We start from the raw sequence: 23,785 nt of genomic DNA, 5'->3' as shown, positions 1-23,785 counted from the left end.
TCTGAGAAAGGAAGGCTATTCCATGCGAGAAATTGCCAAGAAACTGAAGATCTCGTACAACGCTGTGTACTACTCCCTTCACAGAACAGCACAAACTGTCTCGAACCAGAACAGAAAGAGGAGTGGGAGGCTCCGGTGCAAAACTGAGCAAGAGGACAAGAACATTAGAGTGCCTAGTTTGAGAAACAGATGCCTCAACAGAAGTCTTCAACTGGCAGCTTCATTAAATAGTACCCGCAAAACACCAGTCTCAACGTCAACAGTGAAGAGGCGACTCCGGGATGAGTTCCTCTGTCCAGTTTCTGTGTTCTTCAGGAGGAATAGCGTTCAAACCAAGTGATTTGCCTTTATGTTATCCAATACCATTTTCAGTTAATGGAGAGAGATTTGGTCTCCCAGCAAGCCGTCTTCCTCAGTTGAGAGAAGAGGAGTTCTTATATCTTTTAAAATTGACTCAATCTGGCTTGGTGTGGATTTACAATGAGAGATGTACAATTCTTTAAACTGGAGAATCTTTGGTTGATTTATTTGGGTTCTGATAGTAATTCACAAGATTCAGATTCAATAGTTGCAATATCCACTAATTGATCATTACTACGAAGCTTGTTATCCAGTAGACGACTGGGTCGATTACATGGAAGTAATGGTTGGGTCTAACTTGATGGATGTCAAATTCTGCTCTCTGTCTATCAATAGATTTTGTTCTGTCTTGACTTTGAAGAGAGTAGTCGCTTCCTGGTCTGAAAAAAGTTTTTGTTGAGAATGCACGTATATCGCTAATAACTTTTGCAATTCTTATATCTTCTTTAATTGTGGTTTATTCAGCCCAAATGCAAACAAAGTTTCTGTCACGTTCTGACCAGTAAAGGGGTTATTTGTTATTGTAGTTTGGTCAGGACGTGGCAGGGGGTGTTTGTTTTATGTGGTTCGGGGTTTGTTGGGTTATGTTATTATGTAAGAGTTAGATCTAGGTTGTTTAGTTCTATGTTTAGTTTATTGGGATTAGTTTATTGGGATGAGTATACACGTTCCCGCTGCACCTTGGTCCAATCATTATGACACTCGTTACAGTTTCATTGTTTTTAATAAACTCTTAAATGGCGTCCCATAAAATCCAGGGATCGTCAACGTAATTTTTGTTAATCATTATGAATTCATTCAATTCCGTTTCAAATTGTTCACTGAAAGTAGGATTTTGTAGTAAGCAAACATTAAAGCACCATTTTTGAGGAGATTCTGAAATGTGTATCTTGCAGTAATAAGCATGATCATCAGATAGGCTCGTGTGTCGAATTTCAATTTTATTGATGAAAGAAAATAGAGGAGTACACTCTTACAAAAAAGGGTTCCGAAAGGGTTCCCTCGGCAGTCCCAATAGGATAACCCTTTTTGGTTCCAAGTAGAACCCTTGTTGGTTCCAGGTAGAAACCTGTGTGGAAAGGGTTCTACATGGAACCCAAAAGGGTTCTACCTGGAACCAAAAAGGGTTCTTCAAAGGGTTCTCCAATGGGGACAGCTGAACAACCCTTTTAGGTTCTAGATAGCACCTTTTTTTCTAAGAGTGATATGAAATTGATTCAGGAAAATGTTTTGTGTCTGTTTGAATTGAAAGTGTAGTCTTTTGTTTAGGGTTATGAGCTCGCCAGGCTTCAATGAGTATGTAATCAGAGAGTAGATGTTGGAGAGCCTGGGTTGCCTGTAGGTTGTAGTTGGTCTAGATTTGGCATTCATGTCTGTCATTCATGTCTGTCCCAATCACCGACTGGAATTCAGTTTAATTCTAACAATATAGTGTTCAGAGAATTAAAATAACTGGATCAAATGAATTTGGAGCATACACATTAATAAAGACATTTTTCTTTCCATTATGGAAACATTTAATGAAGGTGATTCTTCCTTCTTGGTATTGGCCTTTACCAAGGATGGTGATTTTGAGTTTCTTATGTATCTTTGTGATTACACCCAGTTTTGTTTGGGGCTGATGAACCATTAGCCAGTTTCTATGTGTGTCCTTTTGGAGCAGGTGTGTTTCTTGGAGCATTGCTATATCAATATGGTTTCTTGCTCGGATATCAAGACAGCTGGAATATTTTATAGGAATATTAAGGCTTGTCAGGCTAGTGTTGCCATTGTTAAAATGTAATTAAAAAGCAGGACCCACAGGGAAACCTACCCATTGGTCGCTCCCCACCCAGAAGCCCCTCTCCGTAAACCATTCCCCCTGCCCCCCCTTCCCCAGCTCCCCTCCTCCCTAGCTCCCATCCCTCCCTCCCCAGATCCCCCCGCCCTGTACTATAATGACAGGGTTGTAACATAATGACGAGTGGGTAATGACCAAATGTTTGGTCTTGACGAGTAAGGGTGGGTAATGAAGAAAAATATAATTAAAATGAAACAAAAAGAAGATATGACTGATATGCAAGCCTAATGCCTAACCAGTTAAAAATAGGATCGCTGTAGGATCCATATTTTGTCGATTGTTCATTAATTGGCATGGTGTAATCACTGTGTAAATGTCCTGGACCTTAGGCAATATAATTGTAACAAATACATTGCTCAGCGATAATAGTAATATTGTTCCTTGTACATGAGGGGGGGTCCTCCTCACTGCCTTATGCTGAGGGCAGCACCATAGCCATAGGCTAGGACTGAGATGCGGCTTCATCCACCACTTGACAAAACTCATCTTGACCTTTCAGAACACAACACACGTTTTCCACTGCCAAGGATTCTCAAGACTTCTTCGATGAGCACATCAAACCCAACACACAAGGGGACAAGCCGACAGATGGAACCTCATGACTGGCTCATTATTCAGGTATGCTATCCACAATATTGGATAGCATACCTGCATCTCAGTCTTAGCTTGCGTAGCCGGGATCTCACCTCGTTGTTGTTCTCCCTCTTTTTAGCAATTTGGCACTTAGGTCTGGGTAGACGCTGATCCTCTTCCCTGCATAGGTCAGACCCCCGTATTCCGCTGCAAGGTAAACAATTTGCCACTTGACTTCAATGCTGTGGATCCACACAATCATACATACGAGAGCTGCTGCGGAGTTGACCCGTGCGATGCAGTGTTAATTAGCGGCATGGGACCCAGCTTCTCCTGCACGAACACTTCATAGAAAAGATTGCTCATGAAGGAAGTGACTAGCACACTGAATTTACGGGAATGATTTTCGAGCGATTCCGTTTTCTCTTTTAGGAGTTTGTGTTTTTCCTTCCAACTTAGCTTGTGCTGTTTCCAGGTCATGGAGTCGCACCTCTGTCACATTGGCTGTCTTCTCCAGACTTTCCACTTTGGTTGAATAGGTATCCACTTTAGCAGTGAGCACTGCCAATGATTCATTCACTGGTTTTATTTGTAAATCGAGGGCAGATATAATCTCCTCACGAACAATCTCAAGTATAGTAGCGGCCAGCTCTTTCTGTTGTCTGGTGTTGAGAGCCGCCATGTTCCCACAGTTGAATTGTGGATGTACAAATTCTAGCTGCTGGAGTTTAATAGACCTACTAGTTATTTATTGTCACCCAATGAATGTCCCACACCTTAATAGGATGTTTAAGTATTGACAAGTTTTAAGAAATACGTTTGTTAATTCATATTAATTTGCAAAAGAAAGTTACGAAAAAGCCACGCGTTTCAATGCATGCCACCAGAACCACAACTCACCAGACTGCATTGACCCCGTTTCTTCAAGAGCATTGTCGTTGTCATTGTTTAATTTTGGCCCTTGTCTGGACAATGGTGTATTGTTAGGGTGCGGAAAGGCTGAGGGCAAGGGGCTTGAATGAAGGCTCAGGATAACCTCCCCTCTCTGTGTTTGTGACCTATCCAGTGTAGGATGTAGCTTTGGAGACATTACGGTTGTCACTACCTCTTGGCGCAGTCTACTTCGGCTCTGTTGGATTAGCACAAAGATCTTTGGTAAGTACTTGTAAATATAAGAGACTGTCTGTTTCTTTGTTAGTGGTAGCATCAGTGCTGGTCAGTTGGCTGATTTGACATTACTTGTACCAACTTTGATGATACTGGATAAAGTTCTCAGGGGAGAGAGTGCACGTCAGGTTTCATAGTCTTAGCTGACAGCTCTGTGATCTGGGAGTGTTGACAGTTGACAGGCAAGGCTTTGTTGACCTGAACTCACAGAACCATGGCAGGGGTCAAAAGTCATAGTGTTCAATCACTCTGTGTAGGTGTGGCTGCAGGGGAACGTGACTAGATGAGGCCTCTCTGAGCACTGTGACTGTACTAAACTAACTGTAACACCACCATGATCCCCCGGCCAGGCTGGCTGACACACTTCCCAGAGGTGTGTAGGATTGAAGGAGTTGCATGGGAACGCGAGCAGCGGAAGGGTGGAAGGGCCTCTCTCTGGCCCAGGCAGTAGGGTTCACACACAGACAATGGACCCCTGGAGACCCAGGGCTGTGGAGTTGTGATTGCACCCCGCACCGCAAAAATAACACACACATCCTACCACACCGCTTAGCCTGCTTCCGCTCCGCTCCCCTTGTCCTCGTTTTCCTCATCCTTGTATCCTCATACACACATACTGTAGTATATCCATGCACTCTTTCTCTCTTACACACACACACACACACACACACACACACACACACACACACACACACACACACACACACACACACACACACACCACACACACACACACACACACACCCATATCTCTTTTGTATAGCAGCAGAACTACGTTTTTTTCTTATTTTGTTTGGCTTCATTTCCTTGTTTCAAGGGGAAGGAAACCGACCATTCTCTGTGGAAACAATCTGCTGTCCTTCAAACGTCTCTCAATAAATTAGAGTGAAATTCCATCTGCTTTCTGTGAGAGAAAAAAAGTCAGCAGCCATTCATTAGCTTACAAACAGTCTCTCTAAAGACACACTCAAACAAGTATTTTTTTTAAGATGGAACCAAAGGAGCAGTGAAGCTGATTCATATGCATATGAAGCTCCCTGGTATGTGTGAGTGTTGAGTCTAGTGAGTTGGAGGAAGTGCTGTCCTGCTGTGAGTGCGTTGGCAGGTATTTGGCTCAGGTCAGTCAGTGGCTTTTGGGGTCACCATGGTTTCCTTGTGTGTCGGCTGTAGCCGTGAGGACGTGTCAGAGTGTGTCAGCGTGGTGAGCAGTTAAAGAGAGAGAGAGGCAGCAGTGTCAAGGTCACTGGATCATCCTCACCCCCCAGCGGATATTTTCTCTGGAGCGAGAAACCCAACCCAACACTATTCCTGTTGGATGGAAACCTTTTACTGACTGACTATGCATGCAATGAGACATCCATTGTGGTTTCTTAGACATTGCCCAGTGATCTGTCATGTAATTGCCAGTCGATAACCCCATCACATCATCTCCAGCAGAAGTCACTTACTTCATAAATCATTGAGCTTTGACTATCATCCCCCATCTTTTTTTTGTGATTCAGTTTCAACCACCAGAGACCAGACCCTGAGAAGTGGAACTCCTCAAAGAGAAGTAGAGATGAAAGTCTTTTTGAGTAGTTCCACCCCCCAGCGGGAAAGAGAGAGGGAGGGAGGAAGAGAGAGGAAGAGAGAGTAAAGGAGGTGGGGTGTAACAGCGGGAGAGTCAATCATTTGAGCCCAGCCTACTGTATACCACAATACCAGGGAAAGAGAGAGGGAGTGAGGGTGAGGGTGAATGAGAGTGACACCTCAGCCGAACTGTGTGTTTAGAGCTCTGCAATCCCAGAGACAAGCACAGCTGATGTGTGGATTACCACAGCAATTCTCACTGGAGCTGTTTTTGGAAAATGGTGGGCTTCTCTTCCTCTTCAGCTGTTGAAGCCGGTAAGTAACCAAATTGACTGCATGCCTGCATTATACTTGGTCTTGGCAGCCCGCTATTGTCCCTCAGTGGTCTGTGTGTGTTGTGTTTGTCACAGTCTCTCAGGACTGTAACATTTGAGTTGGAGATACACTAAAAGTATGTGGACACGCCTTCAAATTAGTGGATTAGTCTATTTCAGCCACACCCGTTGCTGACAGGTGTATAAAACCGAGCACACAGCCATGAAATCTACATAGACAGACATTGACAGTAGAATGGCCCATACTGAAAAGCTCAATGACTTTCAATGTGGCACTGTCATAGGATGCAAACAACCTTTCCAACAAGTCAGTTCATCAAATTTCTGCATTGCTAGAGCCGCCCCGGTCAACTGTGAGTGCTAATATTGTGAAGTGGAAACGACCAGGAGCAACAACGGCTCAGCCGCGAAGTGGTAGGCCACACAGGCTCACAGAAAGGGACCTGGTTGCAACACTCACTACCGAGTTCAAAACTACCTCTGGAAGCAACGTCAGCACAAGAACCGTCTGTCGGGAGCTTCATGAAATGGGTTTCCATGGCCGAGCAGCCGCACAGAAGCCTAAGATCACCATGCGCAGTGCCAAGAGTTGGCTGGAGTGGTGTAAAGCTTGCCGCCATTGGACTCTGAGTCACATTTCCCCATCTGGCAGTCCGACGGACAAATCTGGGTTTGGTGGATGCCAGAAGAATGCTATCTGCCCGAATGCAAAGTGTAAAGTTTGGTGGAGGAGGAATAATGGTCTGGGGCTGTTTTTGATGGTTCGGGCCCCTTAGTTCCAGTGAAGGGAAATCTTAATGCTAAAGCATACAATGACATTCTAGACAATTCTGTGCTTCCAACTTGTGGCAACAGTTTGGGGAGGGTCCTTTCCTGATTCAGCATGACAATGCCCCCGTGCACAAAGCGAGGTCGATACAGAAATGGTTTGTTGAGATTGGTGTAGAAGAACTTGACTGGCCTGCACAGAGCCCTGACCTTAACCCCATTGAACACCTTTGGGTTGAATTGGAACACCGACTGCAAGCCAGCTTAATCACCCAACATCAGTGTTTGACCTCACTAATGCTCTTATGGCTGAATGGAAGCATATCCCTGCAGCAATGTTCCAACAGCTAGTGGAAAGCCTTCACAGAAGATTAGAGGCTGTTATAGCAGTGAAGGGGGGACTAACTCCATATTAATGGCCATGGTTTTGGAAATAGATATTCGACGAGTAGGTGTCCACATACTTTCGGCCATGTGGTGTAGTTGTATGTGTGTAGATCGTGTGTACAGTCTTATCAGAGGTCCTACTGAACACCGTATCTCCACTTCCTGAGGCTATGTGGACGTTTTCTCAAATAATTATCTCTGACCCTGTCTACTTTTCAGACAGATTTCTGTTTTGATAGGACCAATTCATTTCCCTTGCTTGTTCATTCATTTAGACGTCGGTGTGTTGTTATTACAGAGATATCTGTTTTACGTCTTGATACCTGCCATGTTTCTCTGGATAGCTGTGTTCTAATACAAACCATCAAGTTAATCTCATGAACATTCTTGTCAGTCAATGCACTTTAGACATACAAAGACAATTTTATGACTGCATCCGGTGTTGTTACATGCTGGAGTTCTGTCATGTTAATTAGGTTCCTTTTGTGTCTTCTGTGTGGTATAACCTGAATGTTGCCTCAACTGTTCAAATAAGCTGACCAGGCAACGTCTGACTTTCTGACCAACCCAGACATTACGGCACCCCCACTTCTAAACAACACTCTTACTGGATTATTTTCAGAGGATTGCGAAATCATATGAAATCATAGTGTTTGTGTTAGGTGCTGTGCTTGTTTGCCCTTGTTTCAAAGGTAGGCCTAATGGTTTTGTTGTGTTATGATGGAGTAACTGCTGGTAATGCAGAAATTCAAGAAAGCAGACCGTTTTTTAATAAGATTGTGGAAGATCCTGACTGTGCTAACATAACCTTACAATTAGACTTGTTCTCACATGAAGGCATCTGCTCACAAAACACTTCAGGTCTGCGCTTTGAAGCTGCTCAGTTTGTTGCTGTAAGACATGGTGAAGGTCCAGTGGGCAGAGAAATGAAACACTTTAACCGACAGGTTATTTGATCTGCCATGAGCAGAGATAAAGACAACAACCTTTTGGACTAAAGCAAAAGAAACAGTCCCATATTGTAGTGATTACTCTAGACCAGGAAAAACATCTCTCAGATCCAGAGACCTCAAAGAAAAACAGGTGGTCTTGAGATTACTGAGATTACTGTCTACACACGCTGAGTTTTTCAGTCTCTTCCCGACCACTGTGGTGTGTGTGTGTGTGTGTGTGTGGGTGTGTGTGTGTGTGTGTGTGTGTGTGTGTGTGTGTGTGTGTGTGTGTGTGTGTGTGTGTGTGTGTGTGTGTGTGTGTGTGTGTGTGTGTGTGTCAGGTCCAGTGCCTGGTACTGAAGTTCTGGTGTCTCCTCTCAGCTCCAGGAATGCCCAACTACAGATAAGATAAGAGATGTGAAGCCGCTCATCTACTGAGAGAAACAACTGATCACCAGGGTAGCTGATGAACAGATGTTTCTGTATAATGAAATGGTCCTGTCATGGGTTTGAGGGTGCCAGGAAGAGAGGTGTGGAAAGTCATCCAAAATGTGGATTTCATTCAATCCAAGATGGCGTAGCAGTCGGACGTGTGTCTGTCTGGTCCCGTCCTGTCCCATGTATATATCGTTTTCTTCATATATATTTCATATATATTTTAATCTCACTTTCCATCTACGGACTGAATATACTCTCCTGTAACCCGCCTCACCCAATGTGGTACAGATCTGCTATTTTTATACTTTAGAACCGGAACCCCAATCAGAAGCTAGCCAGCTAACTAGCTTCTAGCTAGTAGTCAGTTAGCCACTGCTAGCGGTCCTCACCGTCCGGACCGCCAGCCTCAACCCGGTCAATTCCTGCCAGTGTGCACAGCGCGATAATAACCCAGAGCGTATCGGACCTCTTTTTTTTTCTCCGGATTCCTACCGCAAGCTCTGAACTTTTACACCGGATCATCGCAGCTACCTAGCTGCTGTCCGAGTGGCTACTCCTGGTTAATATCTTGTCCCGAAGCAAGCACCAGTTAGCCTGGAGCTAGCCTCGAGCTAGGCCCATCTCCCGGCTTGCCAAAGAGGTCCACCAGCCAATTCTTGGGCTACAATACCTCTTTTACCAATTGGCCTGGACCCTTTACTGCCGACACGGAGCCCCGCCGATCCATTACGACTGGTCTGCCGACGTAACCGTCCGTGGTAGTTTCAACAGGCTCTTCCATTGCGACGTCGCCGGATGCCCATCTGATAGCCCCGGCCCGCTAGCTGTCTGAATCGCCGTGTCTCCAGCTCGCCTAGCGTAGCAGTGACTACGGAATTGGCTCCCTGACCCATCTAGTGCTACTCATTGGACCCTATGATCACTCGGCTACACATGCCTCTCCCTAATGTCAATATGCCTTGTCTATTGCTGTTTTGGTTAGTTATTATTGTCTTATTTCACTGTAGAGCCCCTAGCCCTGCCCAATATGCCTTAGATAGCCCTTTTGTTCCACCCCCCACACATGCGGTGACCTCACCTGGCTTAACTGGTGCCTCTAGAGACAAAGCCTCTCTCATCGTCACTCAATGCCTAGGTCTACCTCCACTGTGCTCACATCCTACCATACCCTTGTATGTACATTATGCCTTGAATCTATTCTTCTGCGCCCAGAACTCTGCTCCTTTTACTCTCTGTTCCCGAACGCACTAGACGACCAGTTCTTATAGCCTTTAGCCGTACCCTTACCCTACTCCTCCTCTGTTCCTCTGGTGAAGTAGAGGTTAACCCAAGGCCTTGCAGCCCCCAGCACCACTCCCATTCCCCACGCATTCTCATTTGTTGACTTCTGTAACCGTAAAAGCCTTGGTTTCATGCATGTTAACATGAGAAGCCTCCTCCCTAAGTTTGTTTTATTCACTGCTTTAGCACACTCCGCCAACCCTGATGTTCTAGCCATGTCTGAATTATGGCTTAGGAAGGCAACCAAAATCCTGAAATTCCCATCCCTAACTATAACATCTTCCGACAAGATAGAATGCCAAAGGGGGCGGAGTTGCAATCTACTGCAGATATAGCCTGCAGAGTTCTGTCATACTATCCCGGTCTGTGCCCAAACAATTAGAGCTTCTACTTTTAAAAATCCACCTTTCAAGAAACAACTCTCTCATCATTGTCGCTTGTTATCAACCCCCTTCAGCCCCCAGCTGTGCCCTGGACACCATATGTGAATTGATTGCCCCCCATCTATCTTCAGAGTTCGTACTGTTAGGTGACCTAAACTGGGATATGCTTAATACCACGGCCGTCCTACAATCTAAACTAGATGCCCTCAATCTAACACAAATTATCAAGGAACCTACCAGATACAACCCTAAATCCATAACCATGGGCACCCTCTTAGATATCATCCTAACCAACTTGCCCTCTAAATACACCTCTGCTGTCTTCAACCAGGATCTCAGCGATCACTGTCTCATTGCCTGCATACGTGATGGGTCCGCGGTCAAACGACCACCCCTCAACACTGTCCAACGCTCCCTAAAACACTTCAGCGAGCAGGCCTTTCTAATCAACCTGGCCCGGGTGTCCTGGAAGGATATTGAACACATCCCGTCAGTAGAGGATGCCTGGTTGCTCTTTAAAAGTGCTTTCCTCACCATCTTAAATAAGCATGCCCCATTCAAATAATGTAGAACTAAGAACAGATATAGCCCTTGGTTCACGCCAGACTTGACCTCCCTTGACCAGCACAAAAACATCCTGTGGCGTTTTATATTAGCATCGAATAGTCCCCGCGATATGCAACTTTTCAGGGAAGTCAGGAACCAATATTTTCAGTCAGTTAGGAAAGCTAAGGCTAGCATTTTGCATCCTGTAGCACTAATTCCAAAAGGTTTTGGGACACTGTAAAGTCCATGGAGAATAAGAGCACCTCCTCCCAGCTGCCCGCTGCACTGAGGCCAGGAAACACTGTCACCACCGATAAATCTACGATAATCGATCATTTCAATAAGCATTTTTCTACGGCTGGCCATGCTTTCCACCTGGCTACCCCTACCCCAGCCAACAGCTCAGCACCCCCTGCAGCAACTTTCCCAAGCCCCCCTGCTTCTCCTTCACCCAAATCCAGACAGCTGATGTTCTGAAAGAGCTGCAAAATCTGGATCCCTACAAATCAGCCGGGTTAGACAATCTGGACCCTCTCTTTCTAAAATTATCAGCCAAAATTGTTGCAACCCCTATTACTAGGCTGTTCAACCTCTCTTCCGTATCGTCTGAGATCCCCAAAGAATGGAAAGCTGCCGCGGTCATCCCCCTCTTCAAAGGGGGAGACACTCTAGTCCCAAACTGTTATAGACCTATATCCATCCTGCCCTGCCTTTCTAAAATCTTCGAAAGCCAAGTTTACAAACAGATCACCGACCATTTAGAATCCCACCGTACCTTCTCCACTTTTCAATCTGGTTTCCGAGCTCGTCATGGTTGCACCTCAGCCAATCTCAAGGTCCTAAACGATATCATAACCGCCATCGATAAAAGACAGTACTGTGCAGCCGTCTTCATTGACCTGGCCAAGGCTTTCGACTCTGTCAATCACCGCATTCTTTTTGGCAGACTCAATAGCCTTGGTTTCTCAAATGACTGCCTCGCCTGGTTCACCAACTACTTCTCAGATAGAGTTCAGTGTGTCAAATTGGAGGGCCTGTTGTCCGGACCTCTGCCAGTCTTTATGGGGGTGCCACAGGGTTCTTATCTCTGTATATATCAATGATGTCTCAATTGCTGCTGGGGATTCTCTGATCCACCTCTACGCAGACGACACCATTCTGTAATACAACTGGCCCTTTTTTGGACACTGTGTTAACAAACCTCCAAATGAGCTTCAATGCCATAGAACACTCCTTCCGTGGCCTCCAACTGCTTTTAAATGCTAGTAAAACTAAATGCATGCTCTTCAACCGATTGTTGCCCGCAGCCGCCTGCCTGTCCGGCATCACTACTCTGGACGGTTCCGACTTAGAATATGTGGACAACTACAAATACGTAGGTGTCTGGTTAGACTGTAAACTCTCACATTAACACTCATATTAAGCATCTCCAATCCAAAATTAAATCTAGAATCGGCCTCCTATTTCGCAACAAAGCCTCCTTCACTCATGCTGCCAAACATACCCTTGTAAAACTTACTATCCTACGATCCTTGACTTCGGCGATGTCATTTTCTCTGCTGCCAATGACTGGAACGAATTGCAAAAATCACTGAATTTGGAGTCTTATATCTCCCTCTCTAACTTTAAGCATTATTTGTCAGAGCAGCTTACCTGTACCTGTACACAGCCAATCTGTAAGTAGCACACCCAACTACCTCATCCCCATATTGTTATTTATCCTCTTGATCTTTTGCACCCCAGTATCTCTACTTGCACATCGTCATCTGTACATCTATCACTTCAGTGTGAATGCTAAATTGTAAATATTTCACCTCTATGGCCTATTTATTGCCTTACCTCCCTACTCTTCTACATTTGCACACACTGTACATAGATTTTTCTATTGTGTTATTGACTGTACGTTTGTTTATGTGTAACTCTGTGTTGTTGTTTTTGTCGCACTGCTTTGCTTTATCTTGGCCAGGTAGCAGTTGTAAATGAGAACTTGTTCTCAACTGGCCTACCTGGTTAAATAAAGGTGAAATAAAATGTCATTTAAATAAAATTTGGACACTGTTGAGAAGTTCTCAGGGATAGACGTTAAAGGTTGCTCTATTTCCTGGGCCAGGTGATTTTTTTATTACTGATAACAACCAGGATGCAAATAATTCCAGTAGTCTGGTCTTTCTGGTTTATTTCCCTGTGTGTAGGTGAAAAGAGCTACTTAACATTTGTAAGTGATCATAAGTGATCATAATCTTCAGGCAACCAAAAAACACTCCTGACTTGCCCAATTGACTGTTAATCACTGGTTCTGTTTTTGTGACTATCATACCCGTTTATTGCATTAATCTGCCAGACCCCACGCTATTATTATTTTGTCTGGGTTCTTCCAGCCACCGTGTCTATATAACCAGATATCTGAGGTTAGCTCTTCCCAAAGCCACTTATGTTGTCAGCACAAAGTTGACCTATGAATATGGATTTGCTCAGTAATTATATTGTCCAATCTCTTGAAATTGTCACTCATTGTTTCATACGTGACCTCTGACCTGTGTTCTTCTTTCCCCCCAGCGATGGAGTACCTGGTGAGTGAACTGGACGTGTTGCTGAAGCTGCTGGACCATGAGAGTGTGAGCACAGCCACAGCAGAGAAGATGAGTGTGATACGGAGCCTACTGGGGCAGCTACAGCCATCCGGTGAGTGTGTGTGTGTGTGTGTGTTCCACATTTAACCCAACCCCTCTGAATCGGGGGGGGGGGGTTCCTTAATCGTCGTCCATGTCATCGGCGCCCGGGAAGTAGTTGTTGTTGGGGTTTAACTGCCTCGCTCAAGGTTAGAACGGCAGTTCATTTTTTCCATGTACTCAGTTCTCTTCTCTGTTAAAGTGAATGGATCAGACTTCGTATACATGAACACTTCCCTTTATGGAAATGGCACCAGCTTTGTGGAATCTTTGTTTGAGGAATTGGGTGAGTTAAATATCATATCTGTATTATTTCATATGAAAGAAGGAGAACTTGCTAGACAATCCTAGCCAGTATCACATGATCCTAACCAGTAGCACATAATTTAATTCTTAAAGGAAATCTTAAAAATGATTTTATATTTTATTGTCCCACTCCCAACAGATTGTGACCTGCATGAGCTCAGAGCCTCCCCAGAAGAACTGAAGGATCAGGTAAAGGAGAAAACCTCCAAAATACCGTAGTCGAAAGTAAGATAGCCTTTTTGACTATACTGTATAATTGCGTCTATAACACATTTGTTATTGAATTTTGCCTAACCCTAACCCTATTCCCCCAGAGTCCCACTGACACCCCCCCTCCTCTGCCAACCACCCCTCCTCCAGAGGACTACTATGAGGAGGCAGTGCCCCTGGACCCTGGCACGGTACCTCAGTACATCACCAACGTCGCCACATGCAGTGAGTACTCACATTTCCTCCCGACAGTCACCATCTGAAGTCACTATCCATACACATTGTTATTATTAGGTTACATCTAATCTGTTACCTCCTGCTTCCTTCTAGTCAGCTCAAGTCCCCCAAATTCCATTGAAGATGCATACTATGAAGACGCTGACAACAACTACCCCACCACCCAAATCAATGGCCCGCGCAAGAACTCCTGTGAGTATGAAATCATAACACCCTGTTGAGATGAATGTGTACATGTGCTATATTTGCTTATTGGGAGGGAGGAGGAACCTTCTTATCCATTAACCTTTGTTTTTCTCCAGACGCTGATTCAGACGCGCTGAGCAGCTCCTATGAGTCATATGATGAGGAGGATGAGGAGGCGAAGGGCCAGGACAGGACTCGGCGGTGGCAGTCAGAGGAGAACTCTGTGGGCCCCATGAAGGACTGTCGCATCTGTGCCTTCCTGCTGCGCAAGAAACGCTTTGGACAGTGGGCAAAACAGCTGACCGTCGTCCGTGACAACAGATTACAGGTAGGACAGCAGGAACTTTTCTGCTGTCTGTTGCATGTGTTTATTATTAAATGTTTATTACCCACCAGGTCTGAGGTAACTAAGACACATTTTTACATAAGTGATATGCTTAAAGTCCCTTGTAGAGTATAAAAAACGATTGTTTGTGTGTCTTTCTCTGCAGTGCTACAAGAGCATCAAAGACAGCAGCCCACACATTGAGCTGCCGCTGAATCTGTGTAACGTCATCTACGTCCCCAAAGAGGCGCGCCGCAAGAAGCACAAGCTGCGTTTCTCCCTGCCTGGGGGAGAGGCCTTGGTGCTGGCTGTCCAGAGCAAGGAACAGGCGGAGCGATGGCTCAAGGTGATCCGGGAGGTGGTCAGTCAGGCCAGCAGCAATGACGGATTAGAGGGCTCCTCCTCTCCTATGATCCAGAGGAAGAAAGATCTGGACAAGGTGGGCCTCCCCTCAGTAACCCCGCTGGCTACCACACTCAGCCTATAGGTCTGTAATCTAACACACTGTATGCACTGAATAGACCCCTATGGGCCTCCCTGTTTTCCTCAAACCGACTCAGACACTCTGGGACTGGTGATTTCACAAGCTATGTTTAACATCCACATATATCACCATGCTGCAGTAACCAGACAAACAAAGAAGTGTGATGGGTCCGCACTCAAAAAGATGTCACATAAAGCTTCCTGCATTATTATTATTTATTTTTTTTCACTGCATCAGGGATAGTGTACACAGACGTTTCAGCTTTACAGCCTTCTTCAGAGTGTAGGTACAATTTTCTTTTAATTCAAAGAAGAATTTGTAAAGAACAACATATAAGTAGCAGGTGCTTCCAATCAGGGTTGCCACTCATCTGCCAATCAGGGACGGGTCTTTTCTGGTCTATCTGTATACAAATTAGTGACGAAGAAGTACAGAATTATAGGGTATGACAGCGGGCACGAAGGGCAACTCACAAATCAATCACCCCAGGTGTCCGCTCACCTGAATACATCACATCAATTCATGAGTTAGCCCACCACGAAGGACATCAGGCAAAGCCGTTCATGAATATGTGTGTCCTACTCATAAACAACATACAAAATCTGATATGGATAGTGTTCTTGTATAACAGTATAATTGAGGCTTATAGGAAGGAGGTGAAATCTAATTCTTTAAGATACAGAATTGAATTTATATATCCACATGGCTTCTCTTTGGAGTAATTTGTTGTCATAGTAAATAACCAGACAGAATGAAAACAGTCCAGTGAAGAGACAGACAGACATACTCCCTGTTTGACACCCCTGGTGTAACACTGCCTGATCTTTATCAGTTAATGATGGTGTGTTTACTCAGTGTCAACACTCGATCAGAGGGGGGTTGACGCTCATGCTGCCTGCTGACTGTGGGAAGGAAACAGCTGTCAAAGTAAAGGGCTAGCAATCAGCAACTTAAACTCCACATCGAGGAAAACAGAGTGATTTCATTACAGCCTGAATATATGGCTTTGGACAGACAGACTGTTGAACCCATTTCAGGATTATTCTGAGACGATAATGGCTTTTAGGCAGTGTGCCACCATGTGGGTATGTCCTAGCTGGAAATCGTTCTCTCATTGCAGGGTCCACAGTTGAAGTCGGAAATTTACATACACCTTAGCCAAATACATTTAACCACAGTTTTTCATAATTCCCGACATTTAATTCTACAAAAAATTCCCTGTCTTAGGTCAGTTAGGATCGCCACTTTATTTTAAGAATGTGAAATGTCAGAATAATAGTAGAGAGAATGATTTATTTCAGCTTTTATTTCTTTCATCACATTCCCAGTGGGTCAGAAGTTTACATACACTCAATTAGTATTTGGTAGCATTGCCTTTAAATTGTTTAACTTGGGTCAAATGTTTTGTGTAACCTTCCACAAGCTTCCCATAATAAGTTGGGTGAATTTTGGCCCATTCCTCCTGACAGAGCTGGTGTAACTGATTCAGTTTTGTAGGCCTTGCTCGCACACGCTTTTCAGTTCTGCCCACAAATTTTCTATAGGATTGAGGTCAGGATTTTGTGATGGCCCCTCCAATACCTTGACTTTGTTGTCCTTAAGCCATTTTTCCACAACTTTGGAAGTATGCTTGGGGTCATTGTCCATTTGGAAGACCCATTTGCGACCAAGCTTTAACTTCCTGACTGATGTCTTGAGATGTTGCTTCAATATATCCACATAATATTCCTCCCTCATGATGCCATCTATTTTGTGAAGTGCACCAGTCTCTCCTGCAGCAAAGCACCCCCACAACATGATGCTGACACCCCCGTTCTTCACGGTTGGGATGGTGTTCTTCGGCTTGCAAGCCTCCCCCTTTTTCCTCCAAACATAACGATGGTCATTATGGCCAAACAGTTCTATTTTTGTTTCATCAGAGCAGAGGACATTTCTCCAAAAAGTACGATCCTTGTCCCCATGTGCAGTTGCAAACCATAATCTGTCTGTAAACAATTGTTGGAAAAATTACTTGTGTCATGCACAAAGTAGATGTCCTAACCGACTTGCCAAAACTATAGTTTGTTGAAGTGGTTGAAAATCAGGTTTAATGACTCCAGGTTTAATGACTCTAAGTGTATGTAAACTTCCAACTTCAACTGTATGTGTGTGAGTGTGCGGGGATGCGTGTGTGTGTTTCAAGTTTCAAGTTTTTAAAGCCACGTGCACGAGTACAGTGACATGCCTTTCTTGCGAGCATGGCATGTGCCGCCACTAACCTAATCCCTCCCCCCCCCCTCCCTTCTTCTGTCTTAGTTACTAGGAGCTGACAAGCACACCTCCGACTCTGACAGCGTGGCTACTGGTGACAACATGCCCTCTGGTCAGCTCCGGGACAACTGTGACCAAGGTTAGGCCCCAATCTGCCTCAAAATACCTGACCATCCCCTTATGGCTGTATTCTTATATACATACTGCAGCTTTGTATTTACCTGTCTGCATTCTGATAGTTCTACATTGTGTGAGACCACGTCAGTTACGAGATGTAAGGAGGATCTGTATTTTCATTTTAGAAAAACATTCTGTTCTGTATTTTAAACTGTGAGTCACAGGCCCAAGCAGAGTGAAATGTAGCACTATGTTGGGAAGTAGATTGTCAACATAGAGAAGGAGAAAAATATAATGAATTAACAAGGAGAGTGATCCATGTTCTTGGGTCAGAAGAGGGGTAAACATTTTGATGTTTTACCTAAAGCACATAAAAGACAGGAAGTGTGGCTCAGAGCAGAAACATCCTTCCTGCCCTCTTCCTGCCTTTGTCTCACAGTGACATCAAAGGACATATACTGTACTTAGTACACAAGGCAGAGAGAGTAGCACCTGATAGACAGAGCGGGGAGACTTCCAAACAAACCAAAAATATTGTGCCACATTATAACTTTAGCTTCCGGTAAATAAGAATCCTAACAAAAAGAGGTGTTTTCAGACACATTTGTAACCAGCTGTGTGTTTCTTTTCAGGGAAAGGGAAGAGGGGGGCGTTTACAGAGCTGACGGGATCTATGAGCAGAGCGGCTGGACGGAAGATCAACAGGATCATCAGTTTCTCGAAAAAGAAGCCTCCTCTCCCAGGAGACACTCTGACCTCTTCCTACCGTGACGACAATCCCCGCTGTGGTGAGCACACTGCATCCATGTCATATTTGAAATTTTTCTCTCTCTCAGTCATAATCTCTGGGCTGAACCCTGTGCGTAGCTAGTTGTAGCTACTTATTACTGCAGCTTTATGTGTTACAAATTGAGATTCTGCAGCCTCCCAGGCTCTACATGATGTACTCTGCATTATGTTACTATTCTCATCTTTCTTTTGTCCTCCCACCTTTAAAACCTGTTATTTTCCACTTCCCCATATAATAACCTTTATGGAAAGTCCAACAGTGAGAATATGTATGTATTCCTTTCCCTTGTCCCCAGGTTATCTGAATGTGCTTGTGAACCAGTGCTGGAGGGAGAGATGGTGCTGTGTAAAGGGTGGAACACTGTACCTGCACAAAGAAAGGGGTGACCTGCGTACTCACGTCAGCGCTGTGGTCCTCCATGGGGCTGAGGTCGTACCTGGACTGGGGCCCAAGCACCCCTTCGCTTTCCGCATCCTGCAAGGAGGCAACGAGGTGGCTGCATTGGAGGTATGTCTGTGTGTGTATTTGTGTCCCAATGTATGATATTTTCTCCCCTATTACAGACTTAAATCTCTTGCCCAGTATCTCCGGTCTGTCTCATGGGTTCTAGTCCCCTTTGGGATCAGTGACATGTGATGATGTAAGTGTCTCTGTGTGTCCATCAGGCCAGCTGTTCTGAGGAGATGGGCCGCTGGCTGGGGGTCCTGCTGGCAGAGTCTGGCTGCGCCACCACCCCAGAGGCCCTGCACTACGACTATGTGGACGTGGACACCATCACTAACATCACAGACGCAGCAAGACACTCCTTCCTGTGAGTCTGATAGAGTGGGGCCCTTTGGCCTGGGATTGGCGTTTCTAAATGTTCAAAGTGCTTTACATTGTAAGGGGAGTGCATTGCTAATGCGAGATGGTCATTATTGGTAAATGCTTATGTCTCTTTCCTCCTCATCTTGTCTCATAGTTGGGCTACCTCCTCCAGTGGCGCCTCCACAGACACCAGAACCTATGATGAGGTTCCTTACGAGAGTGTATTGGTAAGGAGATTTACAGCAAATGGAATGAATCCACACGTCTGTGTCCACCCTTAACTGCAGCTGAAGTTTAAAGGATCCAGTTGATGAATGATCTGTTCCACTATCCTCTCATATCTCAGGGAGTAGGAGTCAGAGGGTTTTTTATTCTAGCGCAGTCTGAAGGCCTGCTGAAAGTCGATAGGCTCCTCTGTGTGTATGTGGGAGGGTAGATAGTGTTCCAGGGATGATTTCTGATGAGCTTCTTTCAGAGCAGTTCTGAGTTGTGTAAGCAGTACAGAGATCTCGCACACAGCCCTGACTCTTTTGGGAAAACTCTTTGCTGGAAAGTATGACAATCATATCCAACTGTGTATCCAGCTGTGTCAAGTCTTTTCATTCAATCCAGCTTTCACAATTTCACTGTAATACTTTGTGACATCTCTCACATTCCAGTTTACTCAACTTGAAGTGGTTAGTTTATTTAACTTGTGGTCCAGTTTCTCAAAAACAGTACGTTTCCAGTAAGTTTTCTAATACCAAACTTTACATATCACACATTAGTGACAGAGTTCATTTGTTCATTCCTCTCTCCTTCCTCTCTCTCATCACTGGCCATCACCTCTTTTCAACTCTTTATTATCTCATATCTTTCTCCACTGCACACCTTTCCCTCCCTGTTACCCTGTCTTTCTTATCATATCTCCTTTTCCGATCCCCCTTCCCTACGCTTCCCTCCACAGCAGCCAGAGGAGCCAGTACCCAGACCAGGAGCTCAGGTGAAACGCCACTCTTCTTTCTCCAGCAGCAGAGAGATAGAGAAGGCGGATTCCTTAGTCACCATAAAGAGACACGGCTCTAGTAAGTCCCCCGAAGGTCAGCCAAGACTGTGTGTGATGCTGGGAACATAGGGGGGAATTGGACATTATCTCACCTTTTTAGAGTATGCCTAGAAAATACCTATATGATGTATAAATGTAACCACTCAGAAATGTATTTTCGGGGTTTCTCTGTCTTTAGATGCGAATCAGTATGTATCAGGGAAGTATGGCAAAACACGAGCAGAGGAGGATGCCAGGAGGTACCTGAAAGAGAAAGAAGAGAGGGAGAAGGAGCGAGAGGTCATAAAAAATGCCCTGCTCGTATTACGCAATAATAGGAAAGAGGTGAAGGAACAACTGAAGGATGCTACAGGTAAGAAAGTAAAATACATTCAATCTTGTAATACATTTCCTTAAATAGAGAGAGCAAACCTAGACCGTTTCTTTTGCATAGATTAATGGTCTACCTACTGCTTGGCCACAGTATAGGAATTCATCACTCAGACATATTGAGGAGCCATGGAGCCTAACAAATGGATGACTGTGTGTGACTGTGTTCAGGTAAGCAGCAGAAGCAGCTAGAGAAGCATTTGGCCCAACTGGAGGAAAGCTGCAAGGGGAAGGAGGGGGAGCGGGTGGACCTGGAGCTGCGTCTCAATGAGGTGAAGGAGAACCTAAAGAAGTCCCTGGCTGGAGGGGTGCTGGAGCCGCTCACAGAGAGCAAACCCCCCACTAGCAAACCCCCCACTAGCAAACCCCCCAGAAAGGTACCTGGCCTACAGCTTCGCCTACATCACGAAGAGTTATATCAAGTCTACTCTAGACCATGGTTTATTGTAGATAAGCTAAACCGTATACTTTTGGGGTCAATTCGAATTGAAGGCAACCAATTCAAGAAGTCATTTGAATTTCAAATAAAATAAATGGGCCAAGGTTCGAAAAAAATTGCTTATAAGTTTCAGTTGATTGATAATTCATTGAATTGACCCCAACGCTGCTTTGCATTATTAGGGTTTTTATGTTGAAGATTTCTTACTGTCTTAGCATGTATTTCCATCTGAGGTGTTTTGTTGAGTATTGTAAGTAGAAATAGTATTATTTACCCATAAACAGATATTCTCAAGCTCTCTTTCCTCATACTGTATGTCCAGGTCCGGATCAGTAAAGTTGACAACACATACACTGAGGCATCCATGCCAGTCAACTGTGCTGCGGAGATGCGGAAGTGCCCCCCATCCATCTGTTCATCTAGCAAGGGGAACGTCATGCAGAAAGCCAAGGTAGGCTGTCATAAAACAAGATCCAGGGCACCCATTGACATTAACCTGTTTTATTAAGTATCACTGTGTCTCAATGTTCAATATCACAATCAGAACGCAGACTGTAACAAACGTACAGCAAGATCAGCACTCATAGGTGTACTTTATGTACAAACACTAAATGTGTACCCCGTTTCTTTTTAGGAATGGGAGTCCAAAAAGGGGACTTAGAGAGACACTGCTCATTCAGATGGTCAGTCAAATGCTTGTTGTCTTGGAACATGTTGGAGCTGAAGCAAGGACTCCATTATCTTCAACTTTTCCACTTCCCTCTTGAGAGCCAAATATTTACTGCACCTCGCTGAGCTGAGAATATTGTGACAGGGGAAGACAACTCCTGGAATTGTTGAAAAACATAATTCAAAGCCCTATCAGTCACTAGGAAACACTGAATGCTCATTCTGTAGCATGACACTTGTTTTGTGATTCAGTAATTGCTTGTGTTGCATGTGGTATTGTTGTTCCTTCAGAGTGTGGAAGAGGATATGTTATGAGGACTCCATGTGGACACATCAGGCTGGACTTGAGATGTTGAGAGGAGAGATTTTTAGAGGGTGAATATGCATACACCTTATGCACATATCTGCAAGAATAGATAATAATGGGAAAGAGAATATTGTATTGACTGAGAGTTTGTTGTTGGAATAGTTGCCTAAAAGAGATACTGTATCCCATAGAAATACCATTTTATGCTGTATCCACTATGTAAGTAATTTCAAAACATGCACAGTAAGATGTTCAGAGTGGGAGGGGAAAAAAACCTTCCATGAAGTGCATCAAACATTATTCCAGATCTTGTTTTAACAACTTGCTGGACCACAGACATTAAAACAGACACATTATGACACCTGTATAAATGAATTGTTATGGTAATGTGAGACTAATTATGTGACTAAACAATGATGTTTCCTTATTACGTAATTCACTCACTGTAATGAGCCTTTTACTTCTAATGACTTTTGCACTTTACTTTATTTCTATGTGTATTGTACATAAAAGCTCTTCATTGAAATTGTCTGACTTTTTCAAACCTACCTGATGGTCATGTCACAGAAAGGATAGCAGAGAGAGAGAGAGAGTGTGTGTGTGTGTGTGTGTGTGTGTGTGTGTGTGTGTGTGTGTGTGTGTGTGTGTGTGTGTGTGTGTGTGTGTGTGTGTGTGTGTGTGTGTGTGTGTGTGTGTGGCAGGAAGAAGATGTTAATACGCCTGTAATAGACTATTGAAGAATTCATTGAAAGAATGATGGGATGACACACCTCCACCAGTTTGGTCCTTGCTATCCGGTATCCTTGGGATGCCCCTACCCCATTGAAGTTGAAATTGAAAATGGATACAGTATTTGGGTTATTATTAGGATCCCCATTAGCTGTTGCGAAAGCAGCAGATACTCTTCCTGGTAAGGGTTAAGGTTAGGTAAGGGTAGGGGTTAGGGTTTAGGGTAGGGATGTCCCAAGGAACCCTGTATAGAACTAACCAACAGTTGGAAGGAGGAGCAGGACAAGGGTGGGGCAGTCGTCGCTAGCTTCTATAGCCACAAAGTAATGAACCCTGCCCATTTCTACAATTTCTCTTAACCTCTTACATCTAGATGTTCCGCTAGCGGAACACCTGCTCCAATATCCAATGATGGGCGTGGCGCGAAATACAAATTCCTCTAAAATCCGAAAACTTCCATTTTTCAAACATATGACTATTTCACAGCATTTTAAAGACAAGACTCTCGTTAATCTAACCACACTGTCCGATTTCAAAAAGGCTTTACAGCGAAAGCAAAACATTAGATTATGTCAGCAGAGTACCCAGCCAGAAATAATCAGACACCCATTTTTCAAGCTAGCATATAATGTCACAAAAACCCAGAAGACAGCTAAATGCAGCACTAACCTTTGATGATCTTCATCAGATGACACACCTAGGACATTATGTTATACAATACATGCATGTTTTGTTCAATCAAGTTCATATTTATATCAAAAACCAGCTTTTTACATTAGCATGTGACTAGCATGTGACTAGCATTCCCACCGAACACTGCCGGTGAATTTACTAAATTACTCACGATAAACGTTCACAAAAAACATAACAATTATTTTAAGAATTATAGATACAGAACTCCTCTATGCACTCGATATGTCCGATTTTAAAATAGCTTTTCGGTGAAAGCACATTTTGCAATATTCTCAGTAGATAGCCTGGCATCACAGGGCTAGCTATTTAGACACCCAGCAAGTTTAGCACTCACCAAAGTCAGATTTACTATACGAAAAATGTTATTACCTTTGCTGTTCTTCGTCAGAATGCACTCCCAGGACTTCTACTTCAATAACAAATGTTGGTTTGGTCCCAAATAATCCATTGTTATATCCAAATAGCGGCGTTTTGTTCGTGCGTTCAAGACACTATCCGAAAGGGTAAATAAGGGTGACGAGCATGGCGCATTTCGTGACAAAAAAATTCTAAATATTCCATTACCGTACTTCGA

At 44.2% G+C, this 23,785-nt stretch overlaps 1 protein-coding gene across 3 annotated transcripts in view; it reads left to right on the top strand.

The window, feature by feature from the left end:
* LOC106567432 (actin filament-associated protein 1-like 1) overlaps nt 1-22,315 on the top strand; it is a 34,641-nt gene extending 12,326 nt beyond the window's left edge. The window contains exons 1-18 of one of the 3 annotated variants that reach the window (XM_082960220.1): nt 3,854-3,928; nt 13,136-13,261; nt 13,451-13,534; nt 13,694-13,743; nt 13,869-13,989; nt 14,095-14,193; nt 14,304-14,515; nt 14,679-14,951; nt 17,292-17,385; nt 17,996-18,151; nt 18,449-18,660; nt 18,819-18,964; nt 19,115-19,187; nt 19,907-20,024; nt 20,184-20,357; nt 20,546-20,751; nt 21,136-21,264; nt 21,448-22,315. In XM_082960220.1, coding sequence (XP_082816346.1) covers nt 13,138-13,261; nt 13,451-13,534; nt 13,694-13,743; nt 13,869-13,989; nt 14,095-14,193; nt 14,304-14,515; nt 14,679-14,951; nt 17,292-17,385; nt 17,996-18,151; nt 18,449-18,660; nt 18,819-18,964; nt 19,115-19,187; nt 19,907-20,024; nt 20,184-20,357; nt 20,546-20,751; nt 21,136-21,264; nt 21,448-21,474 — 2,298 coding nt within the window. In that variant the 5' untranslated portion in view covers nt 3,854-3,928; nt 13,136-13,137 and the 3' untranslated portion in view covers nt 21,475-22,315. Of the gene's footprint in view, nt 1-3,853; nt 3,929-5,622; nt 5,825-13,135; nt 13,262-13,450; nt 13,535-13,693; nt 13,744-13,868; nt 13,990-14,094; nt 14,194-14,303; nt 14,516-14,678; nt 14,952-17,291; nt 17,386-17,995; nt 18,152-18,448; nt 18,661-18,818; nt 18,965-19,114; nt 19,188-19,906; nt 20,025-20,183; nt 20,358-20,545; nt 20,752-21,135; nt 21,265-21,447 lie in introns of those variants that run through there. The other 2 variants (XM_014136670.3, XM_082960219.1) reach the window with 2 other exon arrangements.
* Nucleotides 22,316-23,785: the final 1,470 nt, after the last annotated feature.

This window comes from Salmo salar, chromosome 13 (genome assembly GCF_965601325.2).
Source record: "Salmo salar chromosome 13, fSalSal1, whole genome shotgun sequence".
Taxonomy (NCBI): Eukaryota; Metazoa; Chordata; class Actinopteri; order Salmoniformes; family Salmonidae; genus Salmo; species Salmo salar.
Note: the sequence above shows the minus strand (reverse complement) of the source record. Positions and strands in the feature narration are given on the sequence as shown.